Here is a 17395-nt window from a genome sequence, read left to right as displayed (position 1 = left end):
CTGTCCCAGGCGGATTCCTTCCTTTCAGGAGAATTAATGGTGCACATTCAAAAGATGGAAAAGAGTCATTATTTAGCTGTTTAACAGAACACCGGAGTTGATAAATCCAGTTACATGTTGTATTCATTTTCTATTACCGCATAATTAATTATCTCAAACTTGGTGGCTAAAAATAATACCCATTTTTCATCTCACAGTTTTGTGGGTTAAAATTGTGGGCAGGCTCCAAGTTCGATCAAGTCCCCTGCTCAAAGCCAGATTCAAGGATTGGGCTCTGATTGGAGTGCTGAGGAAAGCTGTATCTCCAAATTCTTTCAGGTTTTCAGATGAATTCAGTTCCTTTCTGTTGCAGATGTGAGGTTCCCACAATAAGATGGCTGGTGGCCACACCCCGCTCTGTGAAGTAAGCAGCCGCCTCCTTTCCTTTTCACATGGCTCCCTCTGGATTCAAAGTAGCAATGGGAAGTTGTCTTTTCTTGATTCATATCTCTTGACTTTCTTATTTTCCATCAAGAGAAACATGGTGCTTTAAAGAGTTAAGAGTATTAAGTTAGGCTAATCCTAGTGATTTTCCCGTTTCCATAGCCCTCACCACCCTGTGGGCGTTCACCTCATGATGCATTCACAAGTTACACTTGCACTTATTTAGGGAGGACAAATGCTTGAAGGGTGAGAATCACAGCATCAGCCTGGGAACTCATCTGCCACACATTTCTCCAGACCAGGTTAGGAAGGAATTCTCAGTGGAGCCCTGTGTTTCTTCCTAAGAGCAGATTAAAAAAGAAATTATTCAACAAAAATCAGTTGTAAAAGTGTCTAGAGTTGATCGGGGGAAAGAATGAACTTTTTAGTCCTCAGAAAACCCAACACAACCAAACAAACAAATACCCCCCCCCCCCAACAAAACTTAAAACAAGAAACAGATAATGGTCAGATAAAATATTTTACATAGCTTTAAATTGACCAAAAATGTTGATACAATTTCACTTATTGAGTACAATAAAGCACACACACATACATATACGGAATTAAAAGAGATTGATTTGACAAGGAGTAGCAAGTAATGAAAATACAGAGGATGACATCACAGTAGAGTAGCAATACCCCCTAGAGTGGAAGATAATGCTGCTAATGACTATCTAAAATCAGATTTTTATTTTACATGTGTGGTTGAATAATTTTTACATGCTATCTCCTTAGAGAGCTCATCACTTGTGAGCTGACATACCATCTCTCCCCGTCCTATCCCTTCCTTAATATGCTTGCAGAACTTTATGGAATTTGAAGTTACCTCTGTTACAAACATGTCTGATTGCTTATTGTCTTATGTTTAAACTAGAATATAAAATGATAAGTGTTACATCTGCTACCATCCTTAGCCTGTCAGGGAATGCAGAGGTATAAGTACTATCCAAGTTCTGTTCTTAACTTGCTTAAATGTCACTTTATGGGTGATTTCTAAGAACAGAGGACATCTAAACAGCTATAAAAATAGATACATTTGTATAGAAGACTTAAATGAGATCAGGGACCTCTCTAAGGTATGCTCGTGCCTTATTTTCTCATTGGAAGCAAAATCTACTGGAACTTATCTGCTTTCTTTTATTGGGAATTAACGTTTTAAAAATATTTGTGTTTTATAAACATTTTAATTTAATTTAATTATTAATTAATTATTTATTACAGTTTATTCACTTTGTACCCCACTCTAGCCCCCTCCTAGTCCCACCCACCTTCCTTCTCCCCCTATGCCCTTTCCCTAGTACTCTCATAGGGGAGGACCTCCTCCCCTTCTATCTGACCCTAGCCTATCACATCTCATCAAGGCTGCTGCATCCTCTTCCTCTGTGGCCTGGCAAGGCTGCCCGGTCACGGTCACTGAGTTCATGTCAGAGACAGCCCCTGCCACCCTTTACTAGGGAACCCCTTTCTAGGGAATCTGAGCCCCCCATGGCTTCCTCTGAGCAGGGGGTGCAGGTCCTCTCCATGCATGCTAACTTAAAAACATTTCTTTGAGCTCTGTGCTCAGAGAGAATGTGGTACCATCAGCAAGCTCAGCAAGCTTGCACAGGGCACCCAGAGAATTATTTTCCTTTCCTCTGCTTTCCTCCCCCACAAAAGGAAGGCACAGTATGGCACATCTGACTATCTATGCCCTCCCACACTGGGTTTACAGAGAAGTTGAACATGCCTAGTTTTCCATGTGGAAGCTGAGCATCCAAATTCAGGTCTTCACGCTTGTACATCAAGCTGTCCACCTTTTCAGTCTATACTGTGGTATGTCCTATCACTATACTCTCAATACCCTTGAAGGGGCACTAAGAGCCATTTAAACTGTGACGTGCTTTGGTCGAAGAAAGGTATGAGGAAATGGTTTGTGTTTATTCTGAGGAGCATCTTTACAAACCTGTGGGAAGTTCATAATTTAAATCTTTTATTTCAGTCCTAGTACTGGCTGTATTCCTGACAGAATTGGTTTGGTCATCTCTGAACCTCAGCAAAGAAAATGGCTTGGAACTATAGCTGACCCCGATTAGAGTTGTGAGAAATAATATGAGTGAGAAATAAGCCTTGGTTGCAAACTATTGAAATGCTGGGTCATTTGTTATTGCAGCATAATTGGGCCGTCCTGACTGATACAGATGCCTAGCTCCTGTGTGCATCACTTCAGAAGATCTTGGCCTTAAGTCTTATTCTAGCCACTGCTGAGCAAGCAACTCTGCAGAGACTTCATCTGGCATCACCTAGGTACAAGTTGACAGATCATTGGTTTGGGCCTGTGCTTGCTTGAGGCTTTAGCTCCAGTGGCTTCACTCACTCTGTCATGCCCTCGCTACAGGAGCTGACTAGGCACTCCCATGGATAAACAGGAAGTGCAAGGAAATAATACTTAAGAGGATGGCTTTGGTAAGTGGGTAATAGAAGCCGATGGAGAAATATTTTTCTCTTTGCTTTCTCCCCTCAAGATTCTGAGGTGTGTTTTCTAAGGCTCCTGGGAAAGCAGCATGTAATTGAGCTACTCGGAGTGTCTAATCCCAGCATGCACCCTGTGTTGGCTTTCTGTCAGGAGGCCTTTGTCTCAGGCTTGGCTTCCTGAAGGAATAGGACCCACTAGTCAAAGCAGCATCCAGCAGCACAGTGAATTATTTCTGTCATTCTGCTGTGTAAGTGATTATGTTGTATATTTACAGTGATTTCCAAATAGGATCACTTCGTTAGTCACATTACAAGTTATTTTTACTAAATTTGTCAGTTCCAGCATAACTCACTCCCCTGCCTCGCACACTTGGTCATAGTATACTCATGACATAGGTTATTAGCTGGATAGAAATCATGCGTGCTGGCTTGAGAGACAGGCCCTCTATAATGCTGCCAGGCCTTGAACAGCCCGTGTAGCCTAGAAGAACTCCTCCTTCCGCCTCCCAAGTACTGAGATGACAGTGTAGGCCACTGTGCCCAGTCTTATGCAGTGCTGGGTACTGAACCTAGAATGTGCTTAGTGTATTCTAGGCAAGCATTGCACCAGCTGACCTACAGCACCAACCCAAATCTATAGATTGTGAGACTATTTGTTTGTTTGTTTGTTTGTCTTTGACAGAACATTCATAGAAAAATCTGAAGTGTTCAAGTGTGGGTGGGTTTTGGTGGCTCAGTTATCCTAGAATGCTTCACTGCTCTTCAGCTCTGAGTTGCCAGTCCACTGCCTGTGCGTTGTAAGACAGTCTTCTGAGGACCACAGTAAATACTGTTTTGTTTAGGGATAGAGTTGACTATATTCCGATAGTTCCTTGACTCTGCCCCCCCACTTCCTTTTCAGTCTGTCCTTGCCAATCTCACAATCACAGCACAGTAGGACAGAGGGTGCTTTCAAATCACTGGGCCAACATCTTCATTTCATATATCAGCAAAATGGGTCCATGGAGGTTAAAGGAATTGGCTCATTTTGTGGTGTAGAGGAGAGGAATAAAGAGGGACATGATCTGAGCTGTTAGAAAGATGCCGTTCCCTTTTGGCATAATTAAGTTCTTGATTGGGATGCTCTTAAATGAACCTTGAAATTCTAAGTACTTGCAATGCAAGTGTGATTCCTAACTACTGTTTTTTCCTGCCCCCAATCTGAATGTTAAGGTGACAGATGCATCACCAATCTTAGCAGAATCTATATTAAGAAGCCTGCAAGGTGTCTTTATTTAACTTGCACGATCTGTGAATCTAATGTAGTGTTAAGTAGCATGATTTCGCACATTATGTCTGAAAATAAAAACAGCTTCTTCAATGTGAAAGGTTACTCTATATTTAGTTTCCCCAGAAATGAAAAATAGAGAAATAAAGCATTAATACATGTGCACACACACATTTCTGATAGACAAAAGCCAGAGCTGGGAATTGTGTCACATAGGGGAGAATCTAAAATTCCTTTATCTGACTGTAAATTTTCTGAGAAACATCCGACCCACTGGGCTGTGTTTTGCTTAGGGAAGTTTCCACGGATCATCTATTAGTTCCAGGAACTGCAGGTACTTTCTAGTTCATCTCTGGAAACTCAAGTTTCCAAGACTTTCAGGGATTTTCTGTGTCTCTATTTAATGTCTTTGCTGCAGCTTACTGAAGGGGCAGACGATGATATTCCAAGACCTGTAGAAAGGTGGGCGAAAGCAAACCAACTACTCTGAGTTAAATGAGAAAATATCCTTCAAATGTTGCTGTAGAGTCTTGCCTGCTACACACTCTCCAGTGCAAGCCGGGAGACCACATGTCATATTAGAACTAAAAACTCTGGGGTATGTTTGTTACTCACTTAACCTTTTTGTCAAAAAAAGAAATCTGTATTTCTTTTTTAAGAATCCATTTTTAGAAGATGACTATTCCATTTCACTGTCAAAGTGTTCTCAACCTAACAGCAACAGAGACTTGAAGTAATGCAAGAGATCTCAAATCTGTATTTGAAATTCTTGAATTCCTGGTCAATTTTTAAAAATTTAATTATTTTTATTTTTGTTAATTACAGTTTATTCACTTTGTATCCCCCTGTCCTGGTCACTTTTAAAGTAATTATTTTTTCTCAATGAAAAGACAGTAGGAAAAATAAGGGTACAATACAATGTGTGTGTACATTTACACTCACAGATGTACCTGGAGGGAATTCTATGTTTTTAAACAATTACAGAGATCTTTATGCTTCAACAAGCTGAAGACTACATCTGTGGCAGGTATGTTCTAGAGGGCATGCTTCACAAAGCTAAATGAAATTTTTTAAAGTTAATGGCTAGGCAGTGCTTAAAGCATACACATTACTCATGATCTATTTTAATAACATTTGTGGGTGACTAACTCAATAATGCTGCTGAACGCCCATTATGATTCTGTTTGGAAGACGTGCCTGAGAATCAATTCCTTCTTAGGGCTGACTTTACATTCGCAGTGATTAAACAAAAATGGATAGCTTCATGTCTCCGTCTATGGATGCTTACATGATGTCAGGTGTTGTTCCCAACAGCGCTTGCTGCAGCCCTCAGTCGTGTGGGACATGGTAGTGTCCCCATTTGACAGAGGGTAGGCCAGGTACTGAGGCTGGATGGGCACAGGACCATTCGTCTAGGAAGTGGCAGCTTTGGGTGAATTTTGCCTTCTGCTACTCCTGCCAGGGGGCGTTCCATAGCTGCCCAAGAAGGAAAGGGTAAGAAGGTTCCAGAGCTACCTACAGTCTGACTGGCCATTGGAGACCACTCTGCCCGCTCCTCTAGCCACCCTGCACCCACAGCCACATTCCCTTGATGTCATATCTGTGTACTTACACTCTGTGCCCACGGTGAGCACAGGGCCTGGAGCTGTTGGGAAGCTGCCCATTTCACACTCTGCTCCCAGCTCTTCTCCTGGGCACCGTCACTGTCTGACAGCAAGTGTGCATGGTTGAGAACTCCGTAGCATGGTGAAGGGTGGCCTGCTTTACATGTTTGCTGCTGCAGGAAGCCTATTTTTTCACACCTCCTCACTTAGGTGAGGTCAGCCTCTTGAGGGTTGGTCTGTTGGCTTTGTACCTGCTGTTCCTTTAAAGGCCTGAGCTGCTAGTCCATGAGAGCATGCTATTGTCTGAAGGGTCCCTTTTCCCCTGCCAAAATCAGAGACAAAGAGAGCGATGGAAAATAATACAACTCCCCGAACCCTTTCTCTGGGCTGCCACTAAACATGCAGATACGCTCTGGATGGAATTGCTAAAGAGGATTATGACACTTGTCCTGCTTCCCTGCCCATTTCAATTTGGCAGGTGAGGGCAAAACCCAGCAGAGGCCACGCTTCAGGTTTTGGGGGCTGAGTCTGGATGTGAGGAGAGCGTGGGTTATTTTGATAAAGCAGACTGCCTGTGTTCAGAAATGCCCCAGTCACTTCAAAAGCTCTTGCTATTTTCAAGGCTGGCAAGCTAAGCCCCAAGAGAAGCATGTGTTTGTGAGCAGATGAGCCATCTTTGCAAATCCTCTCACCAACAGGAAAGGTCCTCTCACCTTGAAGACAGGAAGGTCTCCAGTCTGTGGGACTAAGCCAGATGGGAGGCCAGAAGGGTCAGTGTGGAGTGATGGTTCAGAAGGTGCTGTCATGTGAAAGGGTGAAGTATAATATATTCCAGACTGAGGAGATGGTCTGAGACTTGCTGAGCTTGTAATCTCTGTGGTGGGTGGTATCTAGAAATGAAGTAGCATGGTGGGTCTCAGAGTGTGATCTAAAGACCCTGAGGGTTCCCTCCAGGGAACTTTGAGATAAAATAGCACCAGAATGCCATACCGTTATCTGCTTTTTAAAGCTTTGTTGATGTGTGCACTCTCAGAAAAGCAAAGGTGGGCACAAATGCTGGGACACAAACGCTTGCCAGTCTGCGTGTTACACCACCAGCACACTGCCACAGGCCCAAAGAAACCATTCCTCATCAAAAGAGCCTCACAGAAGCAATAGAATGAAGAGTAGCCTCACGTAACCTCAGCCTCTGTGTACTTCTTTTTTCCATTCTGAATTCTGTGTGACAAAATGGAAGTCCCTGGTACTCTTCTGTGGCCACTCGAAGTGTGAGTGAGCCTGCTTCCATGGCAGACATTGATGTCTGTTGCTCTTCTGGCTGACCATGCTTTTCCTTGTAGCACCCTTTCCACTTGAAAGAGCTGCTGTGGGGCAAGCCACGAGTACTCACAGGAGGGTATTTGGAAGATTAACTTGAAAATAGATAAGCAAATATAGTATTTCTCTTTTCTTTAAAAAAATTAAATGTTTATTTGTGTGTTATGGTGTGTGTGTGTGTGTGTGTGCGTGCTGAAGAGGGTGTCAAATTTCCTGGAGCTGCCATTGGGTATAGGGGACTGATTGGGTCTCCTGTAAAAGCACCTAGTGCTTTTAACTTCTGACTCATCTCTCTAGCCCCAGAACCCATATTTCAAGAAATACAACAGGCAATATTTATTGTTAGTGATAAAGTATGAATGTTTAAGGGAAAAAAAAAGAAATTTAGAAAAGTCTGTCTCTTGACAGTTTCCAGTGTTTCTTTTTTTTTAATGAGGTGTATTAACATGTGACATATATACATAAATATGTATTACATATAATATGTATATCAATAGATATGTTGTAGTTCTTAATTTTTTCTGATAAATTATGTTTTACGTAACTCAAACAGTCTATATCATTTATAGAGTAGAAAGATGCCAAGCTTTACATATATATAATTAGTGATGTAAACAAACTCAAAATAGGCATTTTATACAATATCTAAATAAACATTTAGATATTTTGTATAACATTGCATGTTCTGTGTGAAAATAAAATTCAGTCACTAAAAATCACATTTGCATATTCTTCTAAACACAGCAAAGCAGTTAAAACTATTCTTAAGAGCATTTTACAATTATGTCTGTTGGTGAAAGTTCTCTCCCTTTGTTACCTAAGGATGTGGTGACAGCTAGCACAAGCTGAGTAGCACAGCGAAGAGCCTGTCCATCCTGCTTCTGGGAGCTTGAAGTAAAAGACCATGGTTTTTACTGGATTCCTCTAAAGACTCACAGGGGAGCATCCTTCCTTGCCCTTCGGGACCCTCTGGTGGCTCTTGGCTCTCTGTGCTGATGGTTGTTTACTCCTATCTCTCCTTGTCTCTGTGGTCCTGTTCTTACTATGTCTCTGCTTCCTTTCTTCTTCATGTGAGGTACCAGGGAATGGGATTAGGGACTACCTTAAACCTCCAGTGATTTTAACTCATATCTGGGACAAATTCCAGCTGTCAAATACCTGGTTTTCTGTGGAGGTTCCATTCTTGAGTTTCTTGGGATACGTCTAAGCTACTATAAATAACAAATTACACTTGACTGTCCTGAGTAGTTGTCATTTGATAAGGTGGAAGTTGCCATAGGGCAGAACTGTTCTGCCCTAGATTAGCAGCTTTCCTGGAGCAGCTCATCTACATCTCAAAGCCTTAGCTTCTTCATTTATTAATTAGGTTTTGGCTCGATATCAAGTTGGTATGGTGAGGAGGAGAGATTATATGCAAGCTCACATGCTCAACATGGTGTCTGCTGGAGAGAGATTTTCCTAAGTAAATAGTAATGACGTATTTACTGTCATGGGGCAGTGGCTAACAACCACCATATGAACACATATGCAGGAGACTACTGTAATGGCAAATGTTAGTGATCAGTGGGGCAAGAGAAAACAGGCGCTAAGGCCCATGGTGATTTGAAGGTTGCTAGTTAGTAGATGACATTACAAGTAGGAGAATGAGATGGGGACAGGAGTAATGGGGCCCTAATTGAGTGGCCCCTACACCGAGTAGAGACCGACATCACCAGGAGCTTTTCATCTATGGAGCCACCACATGTGTTTCAAAGAACTGCCTTAGTGGACCAAGCACTCAAAACCATACTTCCTGGGATTTCCAGTCTTCTGTGTGTTGTATTCATGGGCCTGTGCAATGATCATGTTTTGGATGGTAATTGGAGACCTTGAATCAGTGCAGAGAGAATCTCAAAAAACCTTGACATTGTCATTGTGTCATCCTGTCCGACCAGCTTTCTTGCAACAGGCCAACTTCCCATCAAAGTGGTCTGGCTGGATTTCAGTCTTGTATCTGTTCCTTAGAGTTCTTACCCCACTGCCCATCCTGCAGTAGGACAGGAGCTCATGAATTGGCTCTTCCCCTGACCTCAGTTGTGCTGGTATCTGAACCATTCTGGTCATTTGTCTCTGAGTCTTCCTAAAGCATATTCCCACTTCCCTCCAGGACTAACTCCTCCCCTGATTATCACTCTTGACCTCAGAAGTCCTTATCATGGCCCTTACTTGCCTGTGTAGACTCCATGGAATCCCTTCCCCCTCAGTCTGGAACTGTGGCCAAGCTTCATGTCCGTTCTGAACTCACTGCCATTTCACTTCCTCAGCCATACTATTAAAATTCTGCAAAGAGAGATGACCTAACTTTGGGTTCCTGTTTGGACTGGCTGTTGATGATTACAAAACAACAGAAAGCTTGATTCGAATCCCTGCAGTTACATTCCTAGGCCTTTGTTCCCGATGGAGGAGATAGATGAGCCTCAGACGCCAGGAGCTCCTGTGGTACTGGCCGTTCCTGGCTGACCACCTCCCTGCAGCTTGTGCTGTGTGCGGGAAGTCCTCTCACTCAGAGGACTCAGGCCCGAAGTCTGCAAAGCAGCTTTTGAAAAAGTTGGAAATTTACATAAGTATTCGGTTAGAAAAATCACACATCAGTTAATGCCCTGAGGATAGCATAGACAAAGATGTTTTTGCTTTTTAACCTCTGAACGTGTTTCTGGGAGTTTTATGAATAATAAGTGGGTAGGAAAATTCCCAGGCAGCCTCTCTATTATGCTTTGCATTTGCTGAAAAGCTGTAGATAAGTCAGGGAGTGAAGATTAGAAACCTGTGTGTCCAGAGGAGGCGTGGAGAGGCGGTTCCCTCTAATCTATTAAATTTGCTCCAGAAAGAGAACAGTAAGTCAGTGCCTCCCAGCACACAAGGATGGAGGACCTGGATGATCATCACAAGCTTTTCATCATTTCACTGTTAGGCATTTGTTACTAAGGAGGACCCTGTCCTTGTAGTCTAAGAGTCTGAGGAAGTCTGCTGTGTAAGACAGACCTAGTACAGACACGAGGTGAAGCTGCTGTACACGCCAGCCCTTTGTATAGCGTCACACCACAACTCCTGTCGGGCCAGAGGACAGTCCGAGCATCCTCAAGCAGGATGCCTAAGGAAGAACTCAAAGTGACCATCAAGACCACCTTGGTTTAGTGAACCCCATCCTCTTTTCTCTGTGCAGGCGAAGGAAAGTGGATTCCCATCTGACTTTCTAAATTAAAATTCCCCAACAGAAACTTATTTTGATGAGAAATTGTATGTACAGATGATTCTAGCAATCATAACAGCAGACAAACATAGAGACTGCATTCCTTTGGGAGAAAGATGGAAGCCTAAAAATGTAGGTTTTTGTACTTAAAGAACTTTATAGTTAGAACCAGACTGTACTTGTCTCCTTTCTCTAAGCCAGTGGTTCTCAACCTTTCTAATGCTACAACCTTTTAATACAGTTCTTCATGTTGTGGTGACCCCCGACCATAAAATTATTTGTTGCTACTTCATAACTGTACTTTTGCTAAAGTTATGAATTGTAATGTAATATCTGATATGCAGGATGTCTGATATGAGACCCATGTGGGGTCATGACTGACGGGTTGAAAACCCCTAATCTAAGCAAAGTCCTGCCTTTCCCAGTCCAACAATAACAGCCAGCATGGCATGACTGAATGTTAAAACTTCAGCTTTAGTATGTCGTGAAATTAAAAAGAAAAAATCTGTTACCAACAACCTAGATTTCAAGTTTGGTAGTCTTTTTTTTTTTAATCATCCAGGAGACACTGTCATCTTCCTTAATAAGTTTTTCTGGGAGACAGCTGCCAACCCCCATCCCTCAGTGTATGGAAAGCACAAAGATAATTAATTGTTCAGGAAGGCCACTTATTTTCTTCTTAATTTGAGAAACTAAATATGGGGAATGTGTGACTATTGGATTTGTGTCTGTGGTTGTTTCTTTATCAAAGTAGAGACTGACTTCCTGGATGGTAAGCTTGCATGAAGCTCTGATTGCCTGTAATTAGGGGAAGAACCACAAGCTCCAAATAGAAACACATTTGAAATTGGCTAAAAATCAGAATAATCAACTGGGAAAAGTAAGATCTCAGAAATCTTTATTTTAAATCACCAAATAGTGGTTCTTTTGTGGGTTGGACAGTTTCCTGTCCCCCATTGTGTCTCAGATTAGGGTTCCAGCATCAGTAGAGATGCAGACAGGATAGCTGCCAGATCTTTGAAGGAGTCCCTCTTACCCCCTGCACACACACAAAGTCTAGAACAGATATAACTGAGAAAGAACCAGTGTAGTTCGAGAACTAGGCTGGGAGGGAAGACTGAGGAGTGTTCTCCAAGCGGGGAAAGAGAGAAATGGACCAATGGATGTAATCTTTCAGCAGTGCTGGCCTCGTGATCTAGAGGTGATAATTCAAGCAAGCTTTTAAACTTGTTATGGTTATTTTTAGATTTATCTTATTCTTCGGAGGGACCAGCTTACTCTGCAGCCCTGGCTCATCCAGAACTTACTGTGTCCATCGGGCCAGTCTCCATTTTGTAGAAGTTAGTCTGCTCCTCTTTCCCAGATTCTGGGACATGGGCATGTGAATCCACGCCCAACAGAAAACTTAATATTCATTCATTCATTCTTACATCCTTTGTTCCTCGCTCCCTCCCTCCCTCTTTTTTTCCCTCTCTCTCCCTAAGACAAGGTCTCTTGTAGCCGGACTGATCTCAAACTCACTACGTAGCTGAGGCTGGCCATGGACTTATGATTGTTCTGTGTCCAATTTAGAGTGCTATTTCACTTAGTGTTATTCCGTTCTTTTAATCTTTTAACACATGCAGTTAAAAAAACAAACAAACAAGAAAACCCCAGCTACATTAAGTCCTGAAAACAGTGCAGTGTTCAGTCTTTCTAAGGCTGGATTTGAAGAAGTTTGAGAACAAAGCACATACAAGACTGCTTTTATGATTGTTCTTTTCATTTCTCCTCCCTCCCATTTTTTTCTCCCAGCCTCTCTGGTAGTACTGAGAATTGAAGTCCAGGCCTCTTCAGTGTTAGGTGAGCACTCTAGCTGCCGTGGGTGCACATCTTCATCTTACTTCATGAGGCATAAGCCCACTAACAAAGGAAGAAGACAGAAATGACTATAAATATATCTTGATACTTTTCTTGGTGAAGTGAAGAGAGACCCACCTGTCCTTGTAGGAGACTGCCAGGTAATTCATGAGGAAAATAAATTATGGAAAAAAAAGCAGGGCGTGAGAGTGTACTGCTGAATGCATGGTTGCCCCTAAGAGGTCTTAACTGTTTGCTTAGCCTGTCAGGATTCTGCTGACAGAATCTGCTCATTTTCATTCCGTTTGAGTGGGACCTGTTAGGACTAGACTGTGGGATATCACAGTGTCTATCAGCCATCAGAGAACTGAGAGCATTTGTAACAGAGAAAATATTAACATCATTGTCATGATGCAACGTAGGCTCTGCTAATTATTGCTCTCCCAGCCTGAAACTCTCCATGACCCAATTGTGGAAATCCTGTTTGTCTGCCTCCTCTTGCCTAGAGAATGGAAAATGTTAAATTACAAGACTGGGCTTGTTGCGTAACTTTGATTTGCTTTTTTTGTGGAACCAAATGCAAGGGAGCTTTTTGGAGGCTGTAGGCTTGTGGTAGATTTCTGAGGTAAGTTCATGCTTCCCGTTTCCAGACGAGTTTAATGTAGAGGGTATCAATCCCTGAAGTTTGACAAACTGTCCAAAGGCATTTACTTTCTTCCTATGTTCCTAGAACATGTTACCTGTCCTCATTCAGAGCTCTGCCTCATCTAGTGTAGCTATGTTGTGGACCTGCTCTCTCTCTCAGCCAAGGTCTTCCTTCCTCCTCACAACTAGCATCCTACTTTCAGGCTCCTTCTCACACTTGCTCTTCTTCCTGAAAACAACAGCTAACTATCTTGTACAAGACAATATATATAAGTTTTTGCTAATATCCTGTTATTTATTTGTTTACCACAGCATTAAATAATGAAGCAGCTTTAACTTCTTTGTGTTTCAATAATCTCTCCTCTTTAGGACTTTACCTTACTCTCCCAAATTACCTCCAGACTATCCCAGCAACTTTGCTTGTCGGGAGAAATTAAAGATTGTAACAGAAGATAATTTTAATACAGACATTAAATTAGGCTAGATTTTTTTAAAGGTGATTTTCTAAATACATTAATTATTAGGGAGATTTTTCTTAGAGTGAGAGCCAAATACCAAACCAGAGAACTATGAATAATTTTCTTTCTAGAAAGGAGAATGATTAAGTATGGCCAGTAATACTTCCTCCCAGCTCAGATTGCTTGATGGTGTCTTCCAGACTAACAGATAATGACGTATTAGCTACATCTTGTAGTCAATAAGTGGCCATTGTAAGAGCAAGGGTGAGAAAGGCATGTTCTGAGAAGTCTCAAGTGGGCAGAACTGTTCTTTAAAGGAGTCTTCATGGAATCTGCAATATGACTTGACATTGAGGGGCATTATTAAGTTTCAAAGGATAAACCTCAGTATAAGGTTGAAGCGAAATAGACTAGGAAAAAAACAAAACAAAAACCGTATTCAACCTTTTGTCAAAGAACCTTTTCTGATAAATAACAACAAACAAAACAAAAACCCCAAACCAACAGTTGGATCCAAAAAACCACAAATGCCAGAGGCAAGTCTTAGTGTCTTTGTCCCTTCAACCTCTCCTTTCCTCCTCTTCTTTGTCCACCCTGAGCCTGTCAGGGGATTCTCAGCACAGGGCGGAGTGTAACAGAAGGGCAGAAAACTATCATCTGTGGCTGCCTTTCAGTTTCAGAGGAGTCAGTATGACAATCAAGGGGTTAAAACTGTCAGAATGTGGAGATGATTAATGTAATGTAAACCTGAGGGCCTAGACAGCCATGACCACACAGCAAATGCATTCTGTAGGCTATTGCTTTCACAGAAATTCCTTTCGTCTCCCTCCAGCTCATGCTTCTGAAAATGCCTTGCAGAAGAAACCATTGTTTATGCATACAAATGATAATGATTAAAGATGATTGTGAATCCTCTTTATTTTGGAAGATGCATTCTGAATTAGCACTGGAAGCTACAGTTACAAGTTGAATACAAAAGTTCTCTTTGCACATGAGACAGACAGCCGTTAATATTTGGAACCTTGGCAGGATGTTGACTGAGGCTCTGATTTTAAAAGTTGCTAATATGTTATTGAATAATGTGAGTGATAAATCCAACTCTTACAAGGTAGACTTGAGCCTTTCATTTTTCGTTTCTTACAAGTGACATAAAAAAAAAGAAAAGAAACATTGACCATTTAAAAGTAAACTGAAGGCTTGAGAAGAATACAATGAGTTCTTCATTTACTAGCTTTAAAGAGAAAATTAATGTGTAAAAAGCAGAGGCATGGAAAGCTGTTTCTCAGAAGTCTACATGGTAATCAGAAAGGTTGGCTTGAAGACAGGAACAGGCATCCGTGATGGACTAGGGGAAGAATGGGTAAAACAGAACCTCAGTAACCCGGATATGTTCAAACCCACAGGTCCCAATGGCCGGCATCCTAGAGTACTTAATGAATTGGCCGAAGTCATCACAGAACCGCTAGATATCATTTTTGAGAGCCCGTGGAGGACTGATGAGGTGATGAAGACTGGAAAAGGGCATATTTAGAACCTTCTTTCACAAAGGGAACTGGATGGTGACTCTGGAAACACTCATCAGCTTAACTTTTGCTTGGAAAATTCTGGAAAAATCAACTTAGTAAGCAAAAACTACTACTCACTTGTAGTAGTTAGTAATAAGGCAGAAACATACCACCCATATATACTGAACTTGGTTTTAAAAGGACACTCCATGTGGAAAGGAGTTCGATGTACATCTCTTGGAATTTCTCTCCTTTGTTCTTTGACGTTTTCATCATAATATAAGGGTTGACTAAGACTTGTGGGTAATTTCTAGTTTTAAGTATACTATATAAAAGTAAGTTTCTTACAGTAGCTAATTAATTATATCATTTTCAAATTAGCCTCTATCTTGAGAACTTCCATTTTGTATTTTAACATACATGCTATTTTATTTCATATAGGGCCCTGTTTTCATCAAGTTATAATATTTCATATAATTCTATATAAACAAGTTTGGTGAAGGAACTCTTATTTTAGGTACTTTATGTAATGATTTCACATATAAGTGTAGCCCCCAACACGGACAGATTAAGGAAGAAATTATTTTATAACTTTTAAAATGTAATCTGGTAGAGGTATGACTGTTACATTAGAAGTACCATGTCTTGATACCTGTGAGCTGTTTACACACTTCTTTGCTTGGAGACTTCCTCAAGCCTCCCCTTCCCAAGTTGCCTTGTCTCATCTCTCCTTCAGTATGCTTTGGATACCAGTCTGGGGGCAGGGAAGTGGGCAGTAGAAGTGTGTGTGTGGAAACCTGGAGGGTTTTTGTTTTTCTTTCTTTCTCATCATTATTCCCTCTGGGTGTCAGTAGTCTGATTTTCTACTGAGAAAATGTAACCAGGACAATGGAGTCTAAACTTAGTTGAGAGAAAGCTACGGATATTTTACCAGTGTTAACAATTAGCTGGGGCTGGCAAGTTTTGAGAGGCCCCCCTCTTCCCAGCTGTACCGTATGGTGGACTCATCCCTCCACTCCTCAGAAGCACAGCAGAGATGCAAGCTTCTGTCACTATAATTACAGACAAGGACAGGAAATTCATAAAGGCAAGAGATTGACGCCCACCTTGTCTCTGGGAATAGGCAGGTAATTAAGAGGGGATCAGATCTCCAGAGGCATTCGCGGCATAATACTGTTTTTAAAATCTAAAGTTTAGACACTTGAGCTGCCTTTAGAGATGAACTGAGGCACCGTGCCAAGCCTTTCCCAAGCTTAGATACGAATGTGAGGGAAATTAAGTTCTGAGAGCATGCGTGAGTTTCCTTCCCCTTATGTGCCACATACAAAGCTGCTCATCGCCTTTTCAAATGAGCTGGTCTTTAAGATACCTGTTCGATTTTTTTAAGAGGTGTAGGTGCCTGTATAGATTACTGATATGATTTATTGTGCTAATAAATGGCTTCCAGGTTGAGACCTCATTTCCAGGTGCCGCATCTGTGGCAGATTTATTTCACAGATGCACATTTGCAAGCATTTGTTGAACTGTGGTTACCAAAGACCCAATTTCTGAAAAATCTATCATTTTCCCCAGAGGCAATAGAATAAAATCCTCTGCAACCCAAAAGGGTACTTAGGTCCTTTCAGGTTTTATTTTCTATTTGAATGATGTCTGACTTTAGTTATTTGGCTAAATTTAAATCTTGTCTCTATGCCACTATTGGAATTTGAAATTAACAATAATGTACCTGAATTATGAGTCACAAGTTAGGATGGTTGAATAGCCAGTGGGTCTGAAAGACTTCTTAGGTGAATCAAGAAGAATAAAGTTTGGAGAAGAGAATCAAACTTCTAAAAAACTCGCTAACTCCTTTGTATTAAATCAAGATGGGGTAAGGCAGCACATCAAAGGAATTCTGAAAGTTGAATTGCATCTACAGGGACTTATCTTTAAGAAGAGTCAATTTCTCACTGTTTTTTTTCCTTTTATATAAACACTGATGATTTCCTTAATAATATCTGAATGTAAACATGAAAATATGACAGCAAGACTCAAGTCTTGATCATGTTGATTCATAGTTCTCTGAAAATTAAGTCATAAATGATAGGGTTTTATTTTATAATATTCAGAGGTTTAAAGAATAATAGCAGTTTTTTCTTCTTAAAAAAATTGGGAGTGTATGAAGAAATCTTATTCATGCAAAATGTTGCTTTAACAAGTATGGTGGCATTCATTCATAATCCCAGCAAAGAGCCCAATAAAGAAATCAGAACAAAAAAAGTAAAGTAGGAGGGACTATGGAGATAGTGCAGTTAGCAAAATTTGTGCCATACCTCCATGAGGACCAGTGTTTGACCCTAGAACCTACAAAAAAAAAAAAAAAAAAAAAAAAAAAGCCATGTGTGGTGGTAGGTACTTACATCACCAACATGGGGGAGAAAGAGAGAGCAGGATCCCTGGGGCTTGCTGGCTGGCAACCCACACCTACTTGGTGGGTTACAGGCCCTGTGTTGAAACAACCAAAACAAGGTGTGCCTGCAGAGGTACACCTGGGGCTGACCTCTGGCCTCCACATGGGTATGCACGTAAACACACACACACACACACACACACACACACACACACACACACACACA

At 41.4% G+C, this 17395-nt stretch overlaps 1 protein-coding gene across 2 annotated transcripts in view; it reads left to right on the top strand.

Annotated features, from left to right (window-relative positions):
* Samd5 (sterile alpha motif domain containing 5) overlaps window positions 1-17395 on the top strand; it is a 434888-nt gene that overhangs the window by 35629 nt on the left and 381864 nt on the right. Inside the window, exon 2 of one of the 2 annotated variants that reach the window (XM_055608077.1) lies at window positions 14679-15110. The exons of the other annotated variant lie outside the window; for it this stretch is intronic. Within the exon in view, the coding sequence (XP_055464052.1) occupies window positions 14679-14741 (63 nt within the window). The 3' untranslated portion in view covers window positions 14742-15110. Of the gene's footprint in view, window positions 1-14678; window positions 15111-17395 lie in introns of those variants that run through there. 2 annotated transcript variants of the gene reach the window in all.

The sequence above is a fragment of the Psammomys obesus genome, unplaced genomic scaffold (assembly GCF_907164565.1).
Source record: "Psammomys obesus unplaced genomic scaffold, mPsaObe1.curated_primary_1811, whole genome shotgun sequence".
NCBI lineage: Eukaryota > Metazoa > Chordata > Mammalia > Rodentia > Muridae > Psammomys > Psammomys obesus.
The sequence above is the reverse complement of the archived record's forward strand: the minus strand, read 5'-3'. Positions and strand labels throughout refer to the sequence as shown.